Here is a 17,398-nt window from a genome sequence, read left to right as displayed (position 1 = left end):
TCGGGTGTCAGTCACGAGCTGGTGTTACACAGAAATGAAAAATGACGCCTGCAGAAGTCATGTCTCCGGGTTCAGGCTGCAACACCTGTCTGGAGTCACAGGTTATATTAAATGTGCCACCAGTGCACAGGCATGGGCGTCAAATTACCTCAAGTCCAGGGGTGGCAGAAGTAGCATAATCTGCCCTTTGATTTGATGACATGACAGGAAGTAATGTCATTTTACTCTGACCCTAATGATTTCACAGGAAGTGATGTCACACAATTACTGACCCCTGTGTGATTAACAAAGGCAATCCCTGAAATTAAAATCAAAGCAATAAGTGATAAAGAGTGCATAGTAAATTAGATTAAAGTGTACCTTAGTAATGACCCACATATTGTCTAGGCTAATGTGATGATGTTCCAGGGACGCAGTCTCTTAAAGCCATCAGGGTCGACTAGAATTCAGGTCAGACTCATTTTCCATATTGGCCAATTTTGAGCAGATACTCGAGTCAGATGAGTTTCAAAATTAATTAAATCAAAATCTCTTCCTACTCCTACTCCCTGCTAAACGGCCCCTGAAAAAGGCATGCTGCACTTAATGCAAACACAAAAAAACAGTATGTCAGTGCTCACTACATGTGAGCTAGTTCATCCCAGTGCTCTAAATGAAAATATAGAAGTGGAGGTACTCTTTAGAGTACCTGTTTGCTCCTGAGAATTGCTGGTACTCTCCCATCAAATGTATTACTGAAGCGCAGGTACGCTCCCTTCCAAATTAAAGAAGTGCAGGTACTAAGTACAAGAAAGTACCTTCCCATTTAAAGGATGAGTCACCCAAGCGGGAAAATATTGCTTGGAGCAGATTCCGGAATCACTGCTTCCAGCGAACACCTCAAATGAATGGAACCAGACTCCTTTGCCCACAGCACCAGTAAAGTTCTGAAATGTTTATAATTCATCCCATTTTCGTGTGATTGCAAGCAGATAAAATAAACAACCATTTGCAATGCAATATGCCTCGTATTTGCAACAGTTTGAGCTCTTGGCATTGTAAATGACAATGCCTTTCATTTATGTGTTTGTTTTTAAAACATAAATACAAGGCATTATAATTTACAATGCCAATAGCTTAAACTCTCGCAAATGCGAGACCTATTGCATTGCAAATGCTTGTTTATCTTTTGGGCCTGAAGTTTGCTTTTTCACGACCCGCAACATTTGAGACTCCAGTCTCCTTCACTGCAATGCTCAACTTAGTCTTCAAGGTGTAGTAAATTATAGACTCCCCCTCTCTCCCCTCTTAGTGCAGCACCACAAAGCCCAGTGTCCGTGAGATCTATGTAACTTTTGAAATGGCACAATTCACGTTATACATTGTAAAAGGCTGATCTCCATTAGTACCTGAAGTGCCCCTTTTTATGGATGTTGTGTTATTCTGTATTCTATATTGATACATGTGTATGTTCATATTCTTCTTGGGTATGCACCTATCCTAGACAATCTGAACTCGAATAGAATCATCTTCGGATGGCCATCGCTTCCTATCCCTTGGTTAGCACAGACACCATGGACTGTGCTGGCCTTTCTTAAAATGTTGTGCAGCAGAAGGAAAGGTTTGGGTAGGGTTTCCCTCTAGAGATAGCATAAGAAACAGGCTAGGTTCCGTTACCTGCCAGTCGTTTGAGTACTAGAACCTCAGTATTAGACACTACATAGCAGCACCTTAGATTGAAGTTCTGTGACCAGTTTTCCTCAGGGGAATGGAATATGCTAATTGACAACAGTGTTTTCATTGGTTACTTTTTTCCAGGGGGTAGCTGTTTGTGTATTTTATGTAAAAATAAACACTGAAATCTCACTTTGTAACAAAGCAATTAAAATATTTAAAATTAACCCCTCATCATTGTTTTTAATTAGGTCTAATCCATTTTATGAACCAAAACCGGCAACTGCTTTTAACAGTCAGCTGTGTTCTGTGCAAGATTCGGAGAGTGAGAGGAAAATGAAACGGAAGGCTCCCGCTCCACCAGTGCTCTTGCCAAAGACTGAAGCAGCAACAAGTGAACACATTGTTTCCACGGGGAGAGACCTTTCGACCTCTCCCAAGGTAAGCGTCACCTTTTTCCAAATTGCACTGATGTGTGTGTGTGTGTGTGTGTGTATATTTATGTGTGTATATATATATATATATATACCCAATGGAAAAACACTTTGAGGAACATCATCTAAGTGGTTGCAATCAATTACGATACTCAGGATTAAGGATCAGTAAACAATCACAAAGAGGGGGTGACCGCACCATGCAACTTCGTAAATTGGAATCAAGAATGATCCTGGCAATGGGAACGGAGTATCTTTCTGGGCATAACCAAGATGCTGAATTGAATGTACATCTGTAAATAGACTATGAGACTCTAAAAATGAACAATTCTGAAAAGTGATACATGAATTTCCAAAATCAATTAAATCGCTGTATATAGGTGTAAATATTTCAGAAAAGAGTGACATAACTCCTTTACTAAATTTGAGTGATAATGAAATATGAACAGCTGCAAACATTATAAACTATAAGGGTTAACATTGTAAACTATGCACTGACAATAGACAAATATAACAAAATAACCCAATCCATACAAGTGTTACAACATTAAAACTGTGGTACTTTACAGAAAGGTAAAAGTGGTTAATGTAATGACATGGTACTAGGAAGTACAAGACACATATAGACATAAAAAACAGATCACGAAATGCATATAAATGGATTGAGGATATGTCTAAAATTGACTGTAAATAGTGTACATAGTGGGAATGTTAATGGAAAAATTAATTATTCAATTATCAAAATAGGAGAAAAAGTGAGTAAATTTAATTTTAATTTGTCATGTTGATTGATAAGTACTTCACTGTGAGTGAATAATTCAAATTAGAATGATGATGCAAGCTGCAATATGATTTAACTCAAATTTAATTGATATATGTGTACTTCACTGTAAATATGTTTGAAATGGGAGTTAGAATCTTTTCAGCCCAAAAAGACAACATATACAAAAAATGGCGCCCATCTTTTGGCCATAATCTGTAACCGAGGTTGTTTGTCTAGAGAAGCAATAGAAAGGGAAAAAGGGCACGCTCACCAAGTAATTTTAAAAGAGGGTCTAAACATCGAGGACTCTATGGACCAGTGGAAGGCTGCAGAAGCGGAAACGCGTAGGCCGTCCTATCTTGCACGCAATCTTGCATATGGTGTGTGAAAAATAAAAGTTTTGTGAACACTTACCTGCTGCTGCTGTGCCGTGACTTCTGCCAGAGGGGAACTGGAAGGCTGGAAGATTCAAAGCAATATATATAAATATATATATATATATATATATATATGTGTGTGTGCGTGTAATATATATATATATATATATATATATATATATATATATATATATATATATATATATATATGTATGGCCTTTGTTGTTCTGCACAATGCACTTGGCTGAAAAAAGACATTATTTATTTTTATTTATTTTTATTTTTGGAGTTTTATATAGCGCTGACCTGACCCGGGGGTATCGGAGCGCTTTACAACAGTGTTTTCATAAAAATTACATAGTAGAGCAGTCTTAAAAGCATAAAGAGTGGCAGTCCAAGAGCGCAGAGGATTCTTGAGGCATAGGTTTCTTGAGGTAGTGATTGAGTCCTGAGATAGCCTCGTTGAATGCTTTATTCAGGTAGTCCGAGGTCTTGAGGCAGCTTAATTGTTAGCACAATTGCCTAGAAGCAGGCTGAGGTGGATCTGAGCGATGTAGAGTCAGAGAGCATCAGCATCATGGATAGCGTGCCGATGGCAGCTATCCATTCGGGAGGGAACGGTTGAGGAGGAGGGCTTTTAGGTGTTTTTTAAATTTTGTGAAGGACGGGATAGTTCTGATATCTGTTGGGATGGAGTTCCAGATTTGTGGTGCGTTTCTAGCAAATGATCTCGCGGCGGTTTTGTGTTTGCGTGTTCTCAAGGGGATGAGAAGGAGGGAGTTCGAGCTCCTGAGGTTTCTTGTCTGCCCGGCCTTCTTGAGTTTGGCGGCCAGGTAATCCGGTTTTCCAGTGTGAAGGGCTTTGTGCGTGAGGCGGCCATTCTGAAGTTAGCTCGCTGTTCGACTGGAAGCCATTTTAGTTTTTTTAGTGCTGGAGAAATGTGGTTGTATTTTCTGATTCCGGTGACCATTCTGGCTGCTGCGTTGAGGGTTGTTTTGAGGGGGGCCAGGTGGGATTTTGTGGTGCCGGTTAAGGTTGCAGTGACATAGTCGAGTCTGGATAGCACGAGTGATTGAGTGGCTTTTTTGAGGTCTTAAGTAGGGATGAATGGTTTAATTTTGTAGAGAAGCTTTAGGTTGAGGAAGGCAGTCTTAGCAGAGTTTTTGATGTGTTTGGCCAAGTCCAGTTTAGGGTCTAGGGTGATTCCTAGGGATTTTACGGAGTTAGCCAGGGTGAGATTGCCGTTTAGAGCATCCATAGCTTTAAGCCATTCTGCAATTTGTGTGTTCTCTTCTTTGTTGGAGATGAGGAGGATCTCCGTTTTGTCTTTGTTGAGTTTAAGGTGATTTAGAGTGAGCCAGTGTTGAATTTCTTTTAGGGTGTTTAGTCTGAGGATGTCGTCTGGGGAGGAAGTTTCCAGATAGATCTGGGTGTCATCAGTGTATAGGTGAAAGGGGATATTTGCCTTCTTGAGTATGGTGGTGAGGGGTTCCATGTATATGTTGAACAGTTGTGGGGAGAGCACTGAGCCTTGCTGACCGGGTGGAGGTCCGAGGTGAAGTTTTTGATTTTTATCCTTAGCGAGCGGTTCTGGAGGAAGGAGGTGAACCAGCGGAGGACCTTCTCATCGGCACCTACCCTTTCTTGTAGGGCCTTGATGAGAAGTTGGTGATCTACCGTGTCAAAAGCTGTTGATAGGTCGAGGAGTATGAGAAGGCAGCAGTGATCGGAGTCCAGTGACTTGTGGATGTCATCTGTGATATTGAGGATCGCCGTCTCAGTGCTGTAACCTTTTCTGAATCCCGATTGGTGGGGGTCAAGAAGGTTGATGTTGTCCATGTGTTGAGTCAGTTGTGAAAGGACACATTTCTCGAGGATTTTGGATAGGAGGGGGAGATTGGAGACGGGTCAGAAGTTGTTCAGGTCCATGTAGTCAAGGCATGTTTTTTTTTTAGTAGTGGCGTTACTTGTCTGACTTTAAGGCATTCAGGTATGATGCCGGATCTCAGGGAGCTTTTGATGATTCTGCACCAGAGTGGGGCTATGGAGAGTTTGATTTTTTTGGTCAATTGAGTGGGTATAGGGTCCAGGACGTGAGAGGCGGATTTGGAGGTGGCGATAGCTTGATAATCTCAGCTTCCGCAATGGGATTGAAGGACTTCCATGTATTTGTGTGGTGTAGGCATGTGCTTTCAATTGGAGCTGGGGACAGGCTTTCGCAGACAGGGTTGGTTTGGTGTCTAGCGAGTGTTCAACTTTGGAGATTGTTTCTTCAAAGAAGATGGCAAAGTTTTTGCACAGTTCCTTGGAGGCCTGGGTGGGTGGTACGGGGGGCTTGGTGGTTTGCTGTTTGATGATTTTAAATAGTTCATTTGGCCTGTTTTTTGCATTGTCCAGGGCGGAGCAGAAGAAGTTGTTTTTTTCGTTACGGATGTGTTTTTTGTATTTTCTCCGAGCTGCTTTGAGTTGTTCTAGGAGGCTTGCGGAGGGGTTGTTTTTCCAGAGTCTTTCTATCACTCTAAGTTGTCTCCTTTCAATGTTGATGTCCGTATTGAACCAGGATCTGGATGGGATGTTCCTGTTTTTCTTTAGTTTCAGGGGGGCTATCTGGTCTAGAATGGATGTCAGGGATGTGTTGTAGTAGTCAGGGAGTTCTGTCGTGGATAGATCATCCGAGGAGGCAGTGAGGAGGGAGTTGACATTTTCCTCCAGGTCAGTCATGTTGATCTGAGTGAGATTTCTGGTCCATTTGGGCTGTTCTTGGGTGGGAGGTTGTATAGAGGCTGGCTGTGTGATGTGGAAGAGTATTAAGTGGTGGTCGGACCAATCAATGGGAAGGGTGTGTTTTATCGTCACCGCGTCATGGTTGGCTTTGATGGCATCTAGGGTTGCACCTTTTTTTTGAGTTGTTTCTCTGCAGTTTTGCTTGAGGTTGTTGTTGCATAGTAGCTCACTCAGGTTTTGGATTAACAGGTTGTTATCTTTGTTCCAGTGTAGGTTGAAGTCGCCTAGAATAAGGTTATTCGAAACTCGTAGTGAGCTGTGAGCTATCAGGTCAGACAGGTGTTCTGTGAAAGTGGTGGAGTTGCCTGGGGGGTGGTGAATGAGGTGGCAGATAAGTGTTTTTTTGTTGCAAGTGTTTATGTTGACAGTTAGGCACTCAAAGGTGCTGTAGTTGGAGGAGTCAGTTTCTGTCACGGAAATGTTGTCTCTGTGGAGGATTGCTAAGCCTCCTCCTCTTTGGTCTTTTCTGTCTTTGTTGGTGATTGTAAAGCCTGGGGGGACGAGAGTGTCCAGGAGTGGAAGGGAGGAATCATTAACCCAGGTTTCGGTGATGAATGCTATCCTATGAGGATGGATTTTGCTAGTTCAGTGGCATGTTTGGTGGCTGAACTGCAGTTTATGAACATGCAGTTAGTGGGGGGTCATCACTGTTTTGGGTTTCTTCGTTAGGGGGACCGTGGGGATATTAGTGTGGGTGGTCGGTGGCCTAGGTGAGTTTAGGGGGGCTTGGTCTCTTCCTAGTCCGGTGATGACTTTGAATTTTGGATTGGAGGGTGACAACAATAGGATTGTCGTACGAGGAGTGGAGATCCGCCGCGTCACTCTCAGACATGGCGTCCCTGGTTCTTTTCGGTCTCTGTGTCAGATTGGGGAGGGGGTTAGCTATCCATCTCTGGGGAGGAACAGTGGACGGTCTAGGTTGTGTCTGGGTGGTATAGGGGTGGGTGTGATGTGGTTGCTGGGGCGCTGCAAGGTTGTCTAGGATTTCACTGAGGCCCCGGATTATAGTTATCTGGGTTTCGAGCATGGTGAGTCGCTGCCCAGTCTCTAATTCGTTGGGGTAACGAGACTGAACCTGTATGGGGGTGTTGGGCCTCGGTGGTGGAGAGTCTCAGGGTGTTGGGCAGCTTAGTGGTGGCCAACCTTGTCAGTGCTGGTCGCTCTACCCGCCGCGTGGCCCCTCCAGGAAGTCACCGGTTCCCTGCTGCTGCCGCCGCCGCTCGCATCGCTGCCCTGATTGTGCCCCCACTGAGGTCTGTACTATCGCCCTGATTTGTTTTAATTGTATTGTGCTGTTGTCCTGACTGTCCTGTTCAGCCTGCCCCTTGTACTGCCCTGCCCCCGTTCGCCGTAGTCTTGCCCTGTTGGTATTGTGCCCTGTTGGTATTGTCTCTGTTCTGTTGCCCTAGCGCTTCCGTCCCCGCTGCTGCCCACCCCGCTCCCTGCCGCTGCTCCCCCACGGCCCCGCCCCCACTCCTGCCGGTTCCCTCGACCCTCCCCACTCGCCACCCCGCTCCTGCCTCTCAGCTGCTCCTCCCTCCCACGGATTACTTAAGGGAGAGACCGGGCGACGGGGAGCTGTGACCCAGTCTGACCTCGTCAGTGCTGGTCGCTCTACCCGCCGCGTGGCTCCTCCAGGAATTCACCGGTTCCCTGCTGCTGCTGCTGCCGCCGCCGCTCGCATCGCTGCCTTAATTGTGCCCCCACTGTGGTCTGTACTATCGCCCTGATTTGTTTTAATTGTATTGTGCTGTTGTCCTGACTGTCCTGTTCAGCCTGCCCCGTGTACTGCCCTGCCCCCATTTGCCGTAGTCTTGCCCTGTGGGTATTGTGCCCTGTTGGTATTGTCTCTGTTCTGTTGCCCTAGCACTTCCGTCCCCGCTGCTGCCCACCCCGCTCCCTGCCGCTGCTCCCCCACGGCCCCGCCTCCACTCCTGCCGGTTCCCTCGACCCTCCCCACTCGCCACCCCGCTCCTGCCTCCCAGCTGCTCCTTCCTCCCACGGATAACTTAAGGGAGAGACCGGGCGACGGGGAGCTGTGACCCAGTCTGACCTCGTCAGTGCTGGTCGCTCTACCCGCCGCGTGGCTCCTCCAGGAATTCACCGGTTCCCTGCTGCTGCTGCTGCCGCCGCCGCTCGCATCGCTGCCTTAATTGTGCCCCCACTGTGGTCTGTACTATCGCCCTGATTTGTTTTAATTGTATTGTGCTGTTGTCCTGACTGTCCTGTTCAGCCTGCCCCATGTACTGCCCTGCCCCCATTTGCCGTAGTCTTGCCCTGTGGGTATTGTGCCCTGTTGGTATTGTCTCTTTCTGTTGCCCTAGCACTTCCGTCCCCGCTGCTGCCCACCCCGCTCCCTGCCGCTGCTCCCCCACGGCCCCGCCTCCACTCCTGCCGGTTCCCTCGACCCTCCCCACTCGCCACCCCGCTCCTGCCTCCCAGCTGCTCCTCCCTCCCACGGATAACTTAAGGGAGAGACCGGGCGACGGGGAGCTGTGACCCAGTCTGAGCATGTGAGCATTGTCAGAATGTGTTCCCAGTTTCCAGGTGATGTTGGAGTTGCAGTGTCACTTCTTTTGGCTAGTTCAGAATTGGCCTATGACTAGAGAGTTCTTATGAATCAACAATACAGTCTTTCAGGAGTAGATAATGACTACACTTGTATTTTGCAACATATACATGCAGGAAGTGGAGGAACAGAGCCTTGATCAGGTTCATAAAATGTATGCAAAAGGCAGTGAAAAATTCATTAAGCCAAACTACTGACCATGGGTGAAGTAAGATCTGCTTGATTCTTTGGCTTCTTCTATGTTTTGAATCCCATTCTTTGCTTAAAGTTGATGTATCTGGCTTTTTGCCCGAGGGCAGTTATTGAGCAATGGACAAACGCACGGCTTGAGCGTTTTTAGTTTTCTTCTTGATTTTTGTGATCTTCTAGTGAAATTAGGTTCTCTCCCATTGCTGTGAGGTGATAGAAGATAGAAGTATTTTTGTCTCTCTAGCTCAAAAATATGTAGTTCTCAAATAGCTCCATTCAGAGGTTTGTTGTGCTGTTGAGTTGGTTCTCATCGTATTATTATTATTATTTCTGCAGCGGTGATCGAACTGTGGTACCCTTATTATTTGGGTGTTGCTGCATGTTTATCAGTTTCATATTTCAGTCTCAGGTTGTTGATATTTTGTACCTTTTTAAAAGTTAGTGAGCTCATGGAAGAATTATTTTATGATGTATGTATGATATTTGAAATCGAGTACGGGTATGATAAATTTAGCTTGGGGACACCTTTCAGAATTTCTTGGAAACTTATACCTTTTGGTCCAACTTTTTCAAGTAGTTTTGTAATTTGAACTGTGGTCTCCTTTTTCTGAGGAAGTGTAGTTCTCACCTACTTCCAGAACTGTTTTGTAAGGCACTGGATTTCACTTGCGCTGAGCTAGTTGGGGTACTGTATTAAGTTGGGGCTACTTTATTCCTCTTGCTACTCCGTTCTTCTTCCAGTAAAAAGACAAACATTGAAGACGTGTTAGTGCTGGTGAACTGTACTTTATTGTAGCCCTTCTGCCACTTTATGGTTATTATGATATCCAATCAACAGAATGTAGGAAGGTGGATACCTGACTATGGTTACCCCAGATTTTTTGCCTAGTGTTTAGCTGGTTTTCGACTTAGTTGGCCTGGGATCCTGCTAATGAGGGCCCCAGGCTATCTGCTCTCTCTTTAAAATGGACTTCATGTACCCTAGGTACATCTCCAATTGAAAACTGGGTCACCTTAGGAGCCCCTGTACAGTGTACTATAGGTACCCATGGCATAGGTGCATCCAAGGCCACCAGGGGCTGCAGCATGTATTATGCCACCCCTGGCTGGCCATTCACATTGAACCAACTGGCAGATCACTCAGCTGCGGCAAGGTCGTGTAATCACCCCTTGCTTAGAAATAGTATACCTATATCTAACCTTATATCTAGACACATATACACCTACAAGGCACTCCTATGGCAGGCCTTAACAATCCTGGAGGCAGAGTGCTTGGTTTTATGTGAGATGGTGCTCTAGCATGAGCTGAGCCTGTCTGCAGCTTTCGGAACCATGTTCTTAAAGCTGTTCTAGTACATTGCCATACCATATACTCTTAAGTGCATTATGAACCTCGCGGTCAGATGCTAACTCTGGTTTGGCTTTATCAAAACATGTCGAGTAAGGTGTCATACGATTTGGAATACTACCCCCTCGCCAGTTCTGGCCACGGGGGTAGCATTCCACCCTTCTAGAGGGAGAAGACATGTTGTTCCTACTATTCCCGGTTAAAGTTAACCAGAGCCTCAGCATCACAAAATGGATGCTGCTGCCACAGACACAAGTCTGACCTCCTGCTGCTGGTAGTCCTTCCAGCGAGGGAGACTTGGACAATAGGTTTCCTGCCTTGGGAGGTGCTAGCACCACCCCAGACAGGATTTTGTGTATTGGGACAGGGAGGGCTGAAAGGATTGAGACACTGCCTGGGGCACACAAGGTGTCCCATGCATGGGCCAGTTCAAACCGGTGCTGGGGCACTCCAGCCCCAGCTCTGGTGCGAAACTGGACAAAGGGAAAGGAGTGTAACCACCCCCTTCCCTGGTCCCACCCATAGGAGGGACCTATCAGGTAATCCAGCCCCTACGATTGGTATATAGGTAGGAGCAGAGTCACAGGACTTTAGATTAATCCTGACTGAAACTTTGAAATGAAACTCTGGACCTTCGACGATCTACTTGAAGAAGACGACTGAAGAATCTCCCTTGTGGTCAAGGAGTGACCACCCTGCACAAGCAGCACCATCCAGCGATCAACGGCTTGCTTTGTCACCGCCTCCCGCCGGAGCCCGAGCACAGAGCCTGACAAGAATCGGATTCGCAGACATCCAACAGCCCGATCCACAGTCCCTGCAAAGCTGAGACCCGTGTAAGCGACGAGAGACGTGGGACCGGCCATCTTGGAAAGTCTACGACCTGCTAACTGTGCAGCCCCCGAGGCTTCCTTGAAGCTGTGCATTGGGGATTGAGAAGCCCCAGCCCCGAGCAGCATCTGCACCAAAGATCAACCCTGCACCCTCCACAAGTTCTGTGTGGGGCCCTTTTGGCCATTTTGGCGACGATCCTTTGAATCTACACCGCTGGTCTGGTTGCTCCAGACTGGCCCTTGCTTCCCTCGAAAGAAGCAGACCCTCAGACCTTGCTGGTCTGAGTAAGAAGCCTACTTTGTATCCTGTGTGGGTTGCCTTTGCCAAGGCTTGTTGACTCCAATCCTGAAGCCGACACCGCCGACAGCGAGAGCCTTTGTGGGACAGTCCGTGCCTGACTCCTGGTTGTCGTTGTCGTCGACGCCTCCTGGTCCACGTGGCTGCAAAGACAAGCTTCCCACCAGCACCTGTTTGCTTCGCGACATCGCCTGGTTCCTTCCTGGTCACTGGCGAGTGACCCAGACTCTGTCCCCTCTGCTTTCAGGTCCTCTACATCTTCGATCCACCCTTGGATCCACCCGGACTCTTCTCTCCTGGCCGCCTGCAGCATCTTTTCTCCAAGGCTCCATAGAACTCCATGAAGAAACCCGACACACTTTGGGACCTATGCACCCGCTTCCTGTGGGTTAGGTAACGCGAGTACTGCGGTGCTCCTGTAAAGAGTAACTCTCCTAGTGTCTTAGTTTCAAGTGGTTAGCTTCTAGTCCAGTCGGAAGACTCCCAAACCTTTAACTTTCTATTTTTACGCACCCATTGACTTCTATGTGTGCACAAGTGTGCCTTTAGACACTGCACACACATCCCGTGGGCCTCCTGCTCTCTAACCATTGTTAGCTCAGTGTAGCCCCAGCGATTCCCAAGGCCCTAGGCCTTACCATTGTTCGTGACGTGGTACTTTTACCACTTTTTTAGAATATGGTTTAGCGGGCCACCCGGGCCTATCCACATTTGTGCAACTTTTGTATGTTATATTAAGTTACTTGTTATGCGCTTGTGCTTCTGTGCTCATAAAGAGTTCAGGGGAATTCTTTAGAAATAAATACATATATATTTTGAATATATATCCTGTGTGATGTCCTTTCATTTGGTATTAAAGGGATTGCATATGGTAAAACAGCTGGCTTCACATGCCCTCTTGAGTTTAGCCTAAGACTTCTTTGTCCATGCTACCTATAGGATAGCTGGTCTATAAGGTTGACTTTACAACCATCACCATAAGGGTTGTTTGGACTGGTGCAAGGTGCTCACTAGAATAGTGAACATCATATACCAGGCCAACTTATCACACAGAATATTTGGTAGTGTTAATAAATGTTTTAAAGTACGCTGCTCTGCTGTTGCAAAACTAGTGTAGCATTTTAATTCAGTCTTTGCGACATTTAAATGTTGTATACCTTTATTCATGTTTTTGCGTGTTGTGATGAAAATATTTTTTTTACATTTGTTGCTTAGTTGCCATTGATAGGTGACAGAATTACTTTGTTTCATTGGCCGTTTTTGATGCAGCGAACCATTGTTGATTGCTTAGTTATGCTGCCCAGAGCTCCTGTTTGGTTTACAGCATAGCCGCTATTTAGTGTTCAATCTCGGTATCATTCAGGGCCGTCCTCTCTCTCTGGAGAGAATTGAACTCTGTCTCAAATATTCTGCACCACTAAGTGTAATGCTGTATTTTTGGTGTATAGTGCAAAACCAAAGGGGATGATGGACCGAGTGTTGAACATTGCAAGCACTCACCCCCAATAAACTGATCTGGGTTTACTCCATCATCATTCTTTAGCTCACTCCGCCACCCCAGTTCAGACATAGCCATATGCAAATCAGTCTGACCCTGTGCCTCATGGGAGCTGTCCAGCCCGAACTGCCAAGCCATGTCTGCCAAGCCATGTCTTCCCTGGACTGGAAACAAGCATCCTGGGACCGGTTTCTGGCTAATCAGCCGTCATCAGCTAGGCAAGCTTGAATCCAGTGGCAAAAGTGAGCAAGGGACCCACGTCTGGGCATACCCTGCCAACTTAGGGCGAACAAATCAAAACCAATGGGGATGATGGACGGAGAGTTTCACATTGCAAGCACTCACCCCCAGTCAACTGATCTGGGTTTAATCCATCATCATTCTTTAGCTCACTCCGCCACCCCAGTTCAGACATGGTCATATGCATATCAGTCTGACCCTGTGCCTCATGGGAACAGTCCAGCCCGAACTGCAATGCCATGTCTTCCCTGGACAGGAAACAAGCTTCCTGGGACCGGTTTCTGTCTAATCAGCCAGGCTAGCTTGAATCCAGTGGCAAAGTGAGCAAGGGACCCACGTCTACTTAGGGCGAACAAAGCAAAACCAAAGGAGATGATGGACGAGTGTTGAACATAGCAAGCACTCACTCCCAGTCAACTGATCCAGGTTTAATCCATCATCATTCTTTAGCTCACTCCGTCACTCCGGTTCAGACATGGCCATATGCAAACCAGTCTGACCCTGCGCCTCATGGGAACAGTGCAGCCCGACCTGCCAAGCCATGTCTTCCCTGGACCTGAAACAAGCATCCTGGGACTGGTTTCTGGATAATCTGCTGTCATCAGCCAGGCTAGCTTGAATCCAATGGCAAAGTGAGCAAGGGACCCACGTCTGGGCATACCCTGCCAACTTAGGGTTAACAGAGGAAAACCAAAGGGGATGATGAACGGAGTGTTGAACATTGCAAGCACTCCCCACCCCAGTCAACTGATCTGGGTATTTTTGGTGTTTGTCAACGTTTTCTAAATTAATTTACTTTTAAACAGTTTCGCCCTGTATGCAAATGATTTTTGTATTTTCCTCAACTGTGGCATGAAAAGGCCTGCAACTGGAAAGACAAAAAAAGAGAAACAGATTCTTGGATAGAAACATGCTGAGTATCCGACTTGATGATCCAGAATAGTTTGATTTGATGGCAGCAAAATCTGTATCGGATAACCAAAGTAAAATGGGAATATTTTGATATTAAAATGTCTGTTAAAAAAAAAAGTAATATGTGGAAGGAATGCATAAAGGATGAAAAGCATTGGCAAAGCAAATAGGACTCTGCCCTTTCGCCTATGCAAGAGCTATTCGCTTTGACATTGTTTTTTATCCATTATGTGCAACAGTGTGGCTGCTGTTCAGAATGGCTAAAAGTTAGTGGTGTGGAGTAGGATGGGGTAGATTGGAGTAGGGTATATTAGAGTAGAGTAGAGTGGGGTAGGTTGACATGGAGTTGAGTAGATTGGAGTGGGTGGATTGGGGTAGATTGGAGTGGGGGACTTGGGTAGATTAACGTGGTAGAGTGGAGCAGTGTAGATTGAATTGGGGTGGAGTGGGGTAGATGGGAGGGGGTGGAGAGGAGTAGGGTAGATTGTGGTAGAGTGGAGTGGGATATATTGGGGTAGTTTGGAGTGGGGTACATTAGGTAAGAGTGGGGTGAATTGGGGTAAATTGCGGTGGGGTAGACTGAAGTGGAGTCAGGTAGATTGGAGTGGAGTGGGGTATATTGGGTGGATTATAGTTGAGTACAATGGAATGCAGTGGTTGTATATTGTGGTAGATTGAAAAGGTATGGGGTAGATTGGGATGGGTGGGTTAAATTGGAGTTGGGTAGATGGGGCTAGATTGGAGTGGCGTAGATTGCATTAGGGTATATCGAATTGGGGAAAGATCAGGTGAAGTGAAGGGGATTGGAGTGTGTGGGGTATATTTGTTTGTGGAGTAGATTGGATTTGGGTAGATTAGAGTGGGATATATTGGGTAGATCTGGGTTGAGTGGGGTAGATTGGGGAAGAGGGGAGTGAAATGCAATGCATTTGTAGAGTGGAGTGGGGTAGATTGAAGTGGTGTGGGGTAGATTGGAATGGGTATGGCAGGTTGGGATAGAGGCGGTAGATTGGAGTGGGGTTGATTAAATTGGGGTAGATTGTGGGAAGTGGATTAGATTGGGTTGGAGTAAGGTAGGTTGGAGTGGGGACGGTTGGAGTGGGGACGGTTGGAGTGGGGACGGTTGGAGTGGGGAATATTGGAGTGGGGTATATTGGAGTAGGGTATATTGGAGTAGGGTATATTGGAGTGGGATATATTGCTGTAGATTGGAGTGGGTAGATTGGGTAAGAGTGGAGTTGAGTGGAATAGGGTAGACTGAAGTGGGGTATATACAAGTGTGGAGTTTGGTAAAAAAGAGTAGAGAGGAGTGGGGTTGATTTGGGTAGCATGTCGTGGATTGGAGTGAAGTGGAGCCGGGTAGATATGTAGAGTAGAATCCAATTTACCCCACTCCACTCTACCCCAATCCACTTACATGATCCAATCTACCCCACTCCAATATACCCCACTTCTTTCGAATCTACCTCCCTTCTCTCCACTCAACCCCAATCTACTTCAATCTACCCCACTCCAATATATCCCTCTCCACTCAATCTAACCCAATCAACCACACCCTACTTAAATCTACCCCACCCCAATCTATCACACTTCACTCAAATCTATCCCACTCGGTCCAAACTACCTCAGTCTACCCCAATCTACCCCAGTTTACCACTCTACACACCAATATACTCCACTCCAATCTAACACAATTCACCCAACTCTAATGTAGCCCAATCTGACCTACTCCACTCTACCCGACCTCACTATAATCTACCCCACTCCACTCTGCTCCGATCGAACCCAGTTCGTTACCCCATTCATTTCTACCTAACTCCACTCTACCCCTCGCCACCACAAGCTACCAATCTACCACAAATGACCCCACTCCAATCTACCACAATCTATCCCACTCCAATCTACCACAATCTATCCCACTCCAATCTGAAACAATCTATCCCACTCCAGTCTACCCTACTCCAATCTACCACAATCAATCCCACTCCACCCCGATCTGCCTCACTCCAATCTACCCAGTCTACCCCCCTCCACTCTAATCTACCCTACGCTACCCAAATCTACCCAACTCCACTTCACTCCACTCTACCTGACACAAGTCGAACACACACCAGTTAAATCTACCCCATTCTACTCCAATCTAACCCACTCCATCCCAATTCTCCCTCACTCCAATCTGCCCCACCCCATTCCAACCCAATTTGCTCTACTCCAATCTACTCCAGTCCATTCTAGCCCACTCCAACCTACCACACTCCACACCACTCCACCACAAAGAAACCTACCCCACCTGACCACTCCCCACTCTACCCCATTCCAATCCAACTCACTCCAGTCTACCTCACTCCACTCCAAACTACCCCACTTCAATCATCCCTCTTCAATCTACCCTACTCCAGTCTATCCAACTCCATTTCAATCTACCCTACTCTAATCCACCCAATCTGCCCCACTCCACACTACCCTAATCTGCCCCACTCCAATCTACGCCACTCCATTCTTCACCAATCTCTATCAAATCTTGACTCCACACCAATCTATTCAACTCCACTCCAATCTATCCAACTCCACTTCACCACCTCCACTTCAATCTACCCCACTGCATTCTAACCCATTCTACCCCACTCCACTTTACCCCAATTTACCACACTCCAGGTTAGAATGGGGTAGATTGAAGTGACGTGGGGTCAATTGGGGTGCAATGGGGTGGGTACATTGGGATGAGGCAGAATGGAGTGGAATGGGGCAGATTGGAGTGGAGTAGATTGTGGTGGATTGTAGCAAAGTGGAGTGGGTTTGGGTGGATTGGAGTTGGGATAGACTGGGGTGGAGTGGGATACATTGGAGTTGAGTGGAGTGGCGTGGCGTGTGTGGAGGGGAGGGGCGTGATGTATCTTCGAGTGGAGTGGCATGCTGTGGAGGGGAGTGGAGTTCCCCATCAGGTCCCTATTGCTATCTGCAGGATAACTTTTGCCAACCAGATCACTAATGCTTTAGCCAGAATCTTTACCTCTGTATTCAGGAAGAGTGGTCTGTATGAGGAGCAACTGGTTTCCTGCATCCCACTTTTGGGTACACCACTATTGTGGCTGTGCGTAGGTCTGGTGAGAGTTCTCCCTTTTCCGTGAGCATGGACAGAATGTGGGGGACTGGTAATGGAAAGGTTTTTCTTTACAGAATTCCTCTCGGATATTGTTAGATTGCGGTGTCTTTTTGGATGCATCATTCCCAAGGCTTCCTACAGTTCCTCCAGGGTGAAGTCTCAGTCTAAGGTCTCCCTGTATTCCAATGAGAGCAACACAAGGGGCAATTACCCCAGGAAGGACTCAATATCCACCACCGAAGCCCCATCCCATAACCTATAGGGGTCTTGGTAAGAGCATGCAAATTTTTCCTCTGTGCCCTCATATGTTCGTATCCTGGAGCCATCATATGTCTGCAGTTCCTCCACCTATCGAGACGTGAGCTCTCATCTGCTGAGCCACACCAGCAGTCTTCCG

The 17,398-nt window shown here is 46.6% G+C and overlaps 1 protein-coding gene across 6 annotated transcripts in view; it reads left to right on the top strand.

Moving 5' to 3' along the window:
• The window catches only part of EHBP1 (EH domain binding protein 1), a 1,903,610-nt gene that overhangs the window by 907,650 nt on the left and 978,562 nt on the right, over window positions 1–17,398 (top strand). For all 6 annotated transcript variants that reach the window (XM_086927633.1, XM_086927634.1, XM_086927631.1 and 3 more), the window contains one exon: window positions 1,905–2,094. In XM_086927633.1, the coding sequence (XP_086783759.1) occupies window positions 1,905–2,094 (190 nt within the window). The remainder of the gene's footprint in view (window positions 1–1,904; window positions 2,095–17,398) is intronic.

The sequence above is a fragment of the Lissotriton vulgaris genome, chromosome 6 (assembly GCF_964263255.1).
Source record: "Lissotriton vulgaris chromosome 6, aLisVul1.2, whole genome shotgun sequence".
Lineage (NCBI taxonomy): Eukaryota > Metazoa > Chordata > Amphibia > Caudata > Salamandridae > Lissotriton > Lissotriton vulgaris.
Note: the sequence above shows the minus strand (reverse complement) of the source record. Positions and strands in the feature narration are given on the sequence as shown.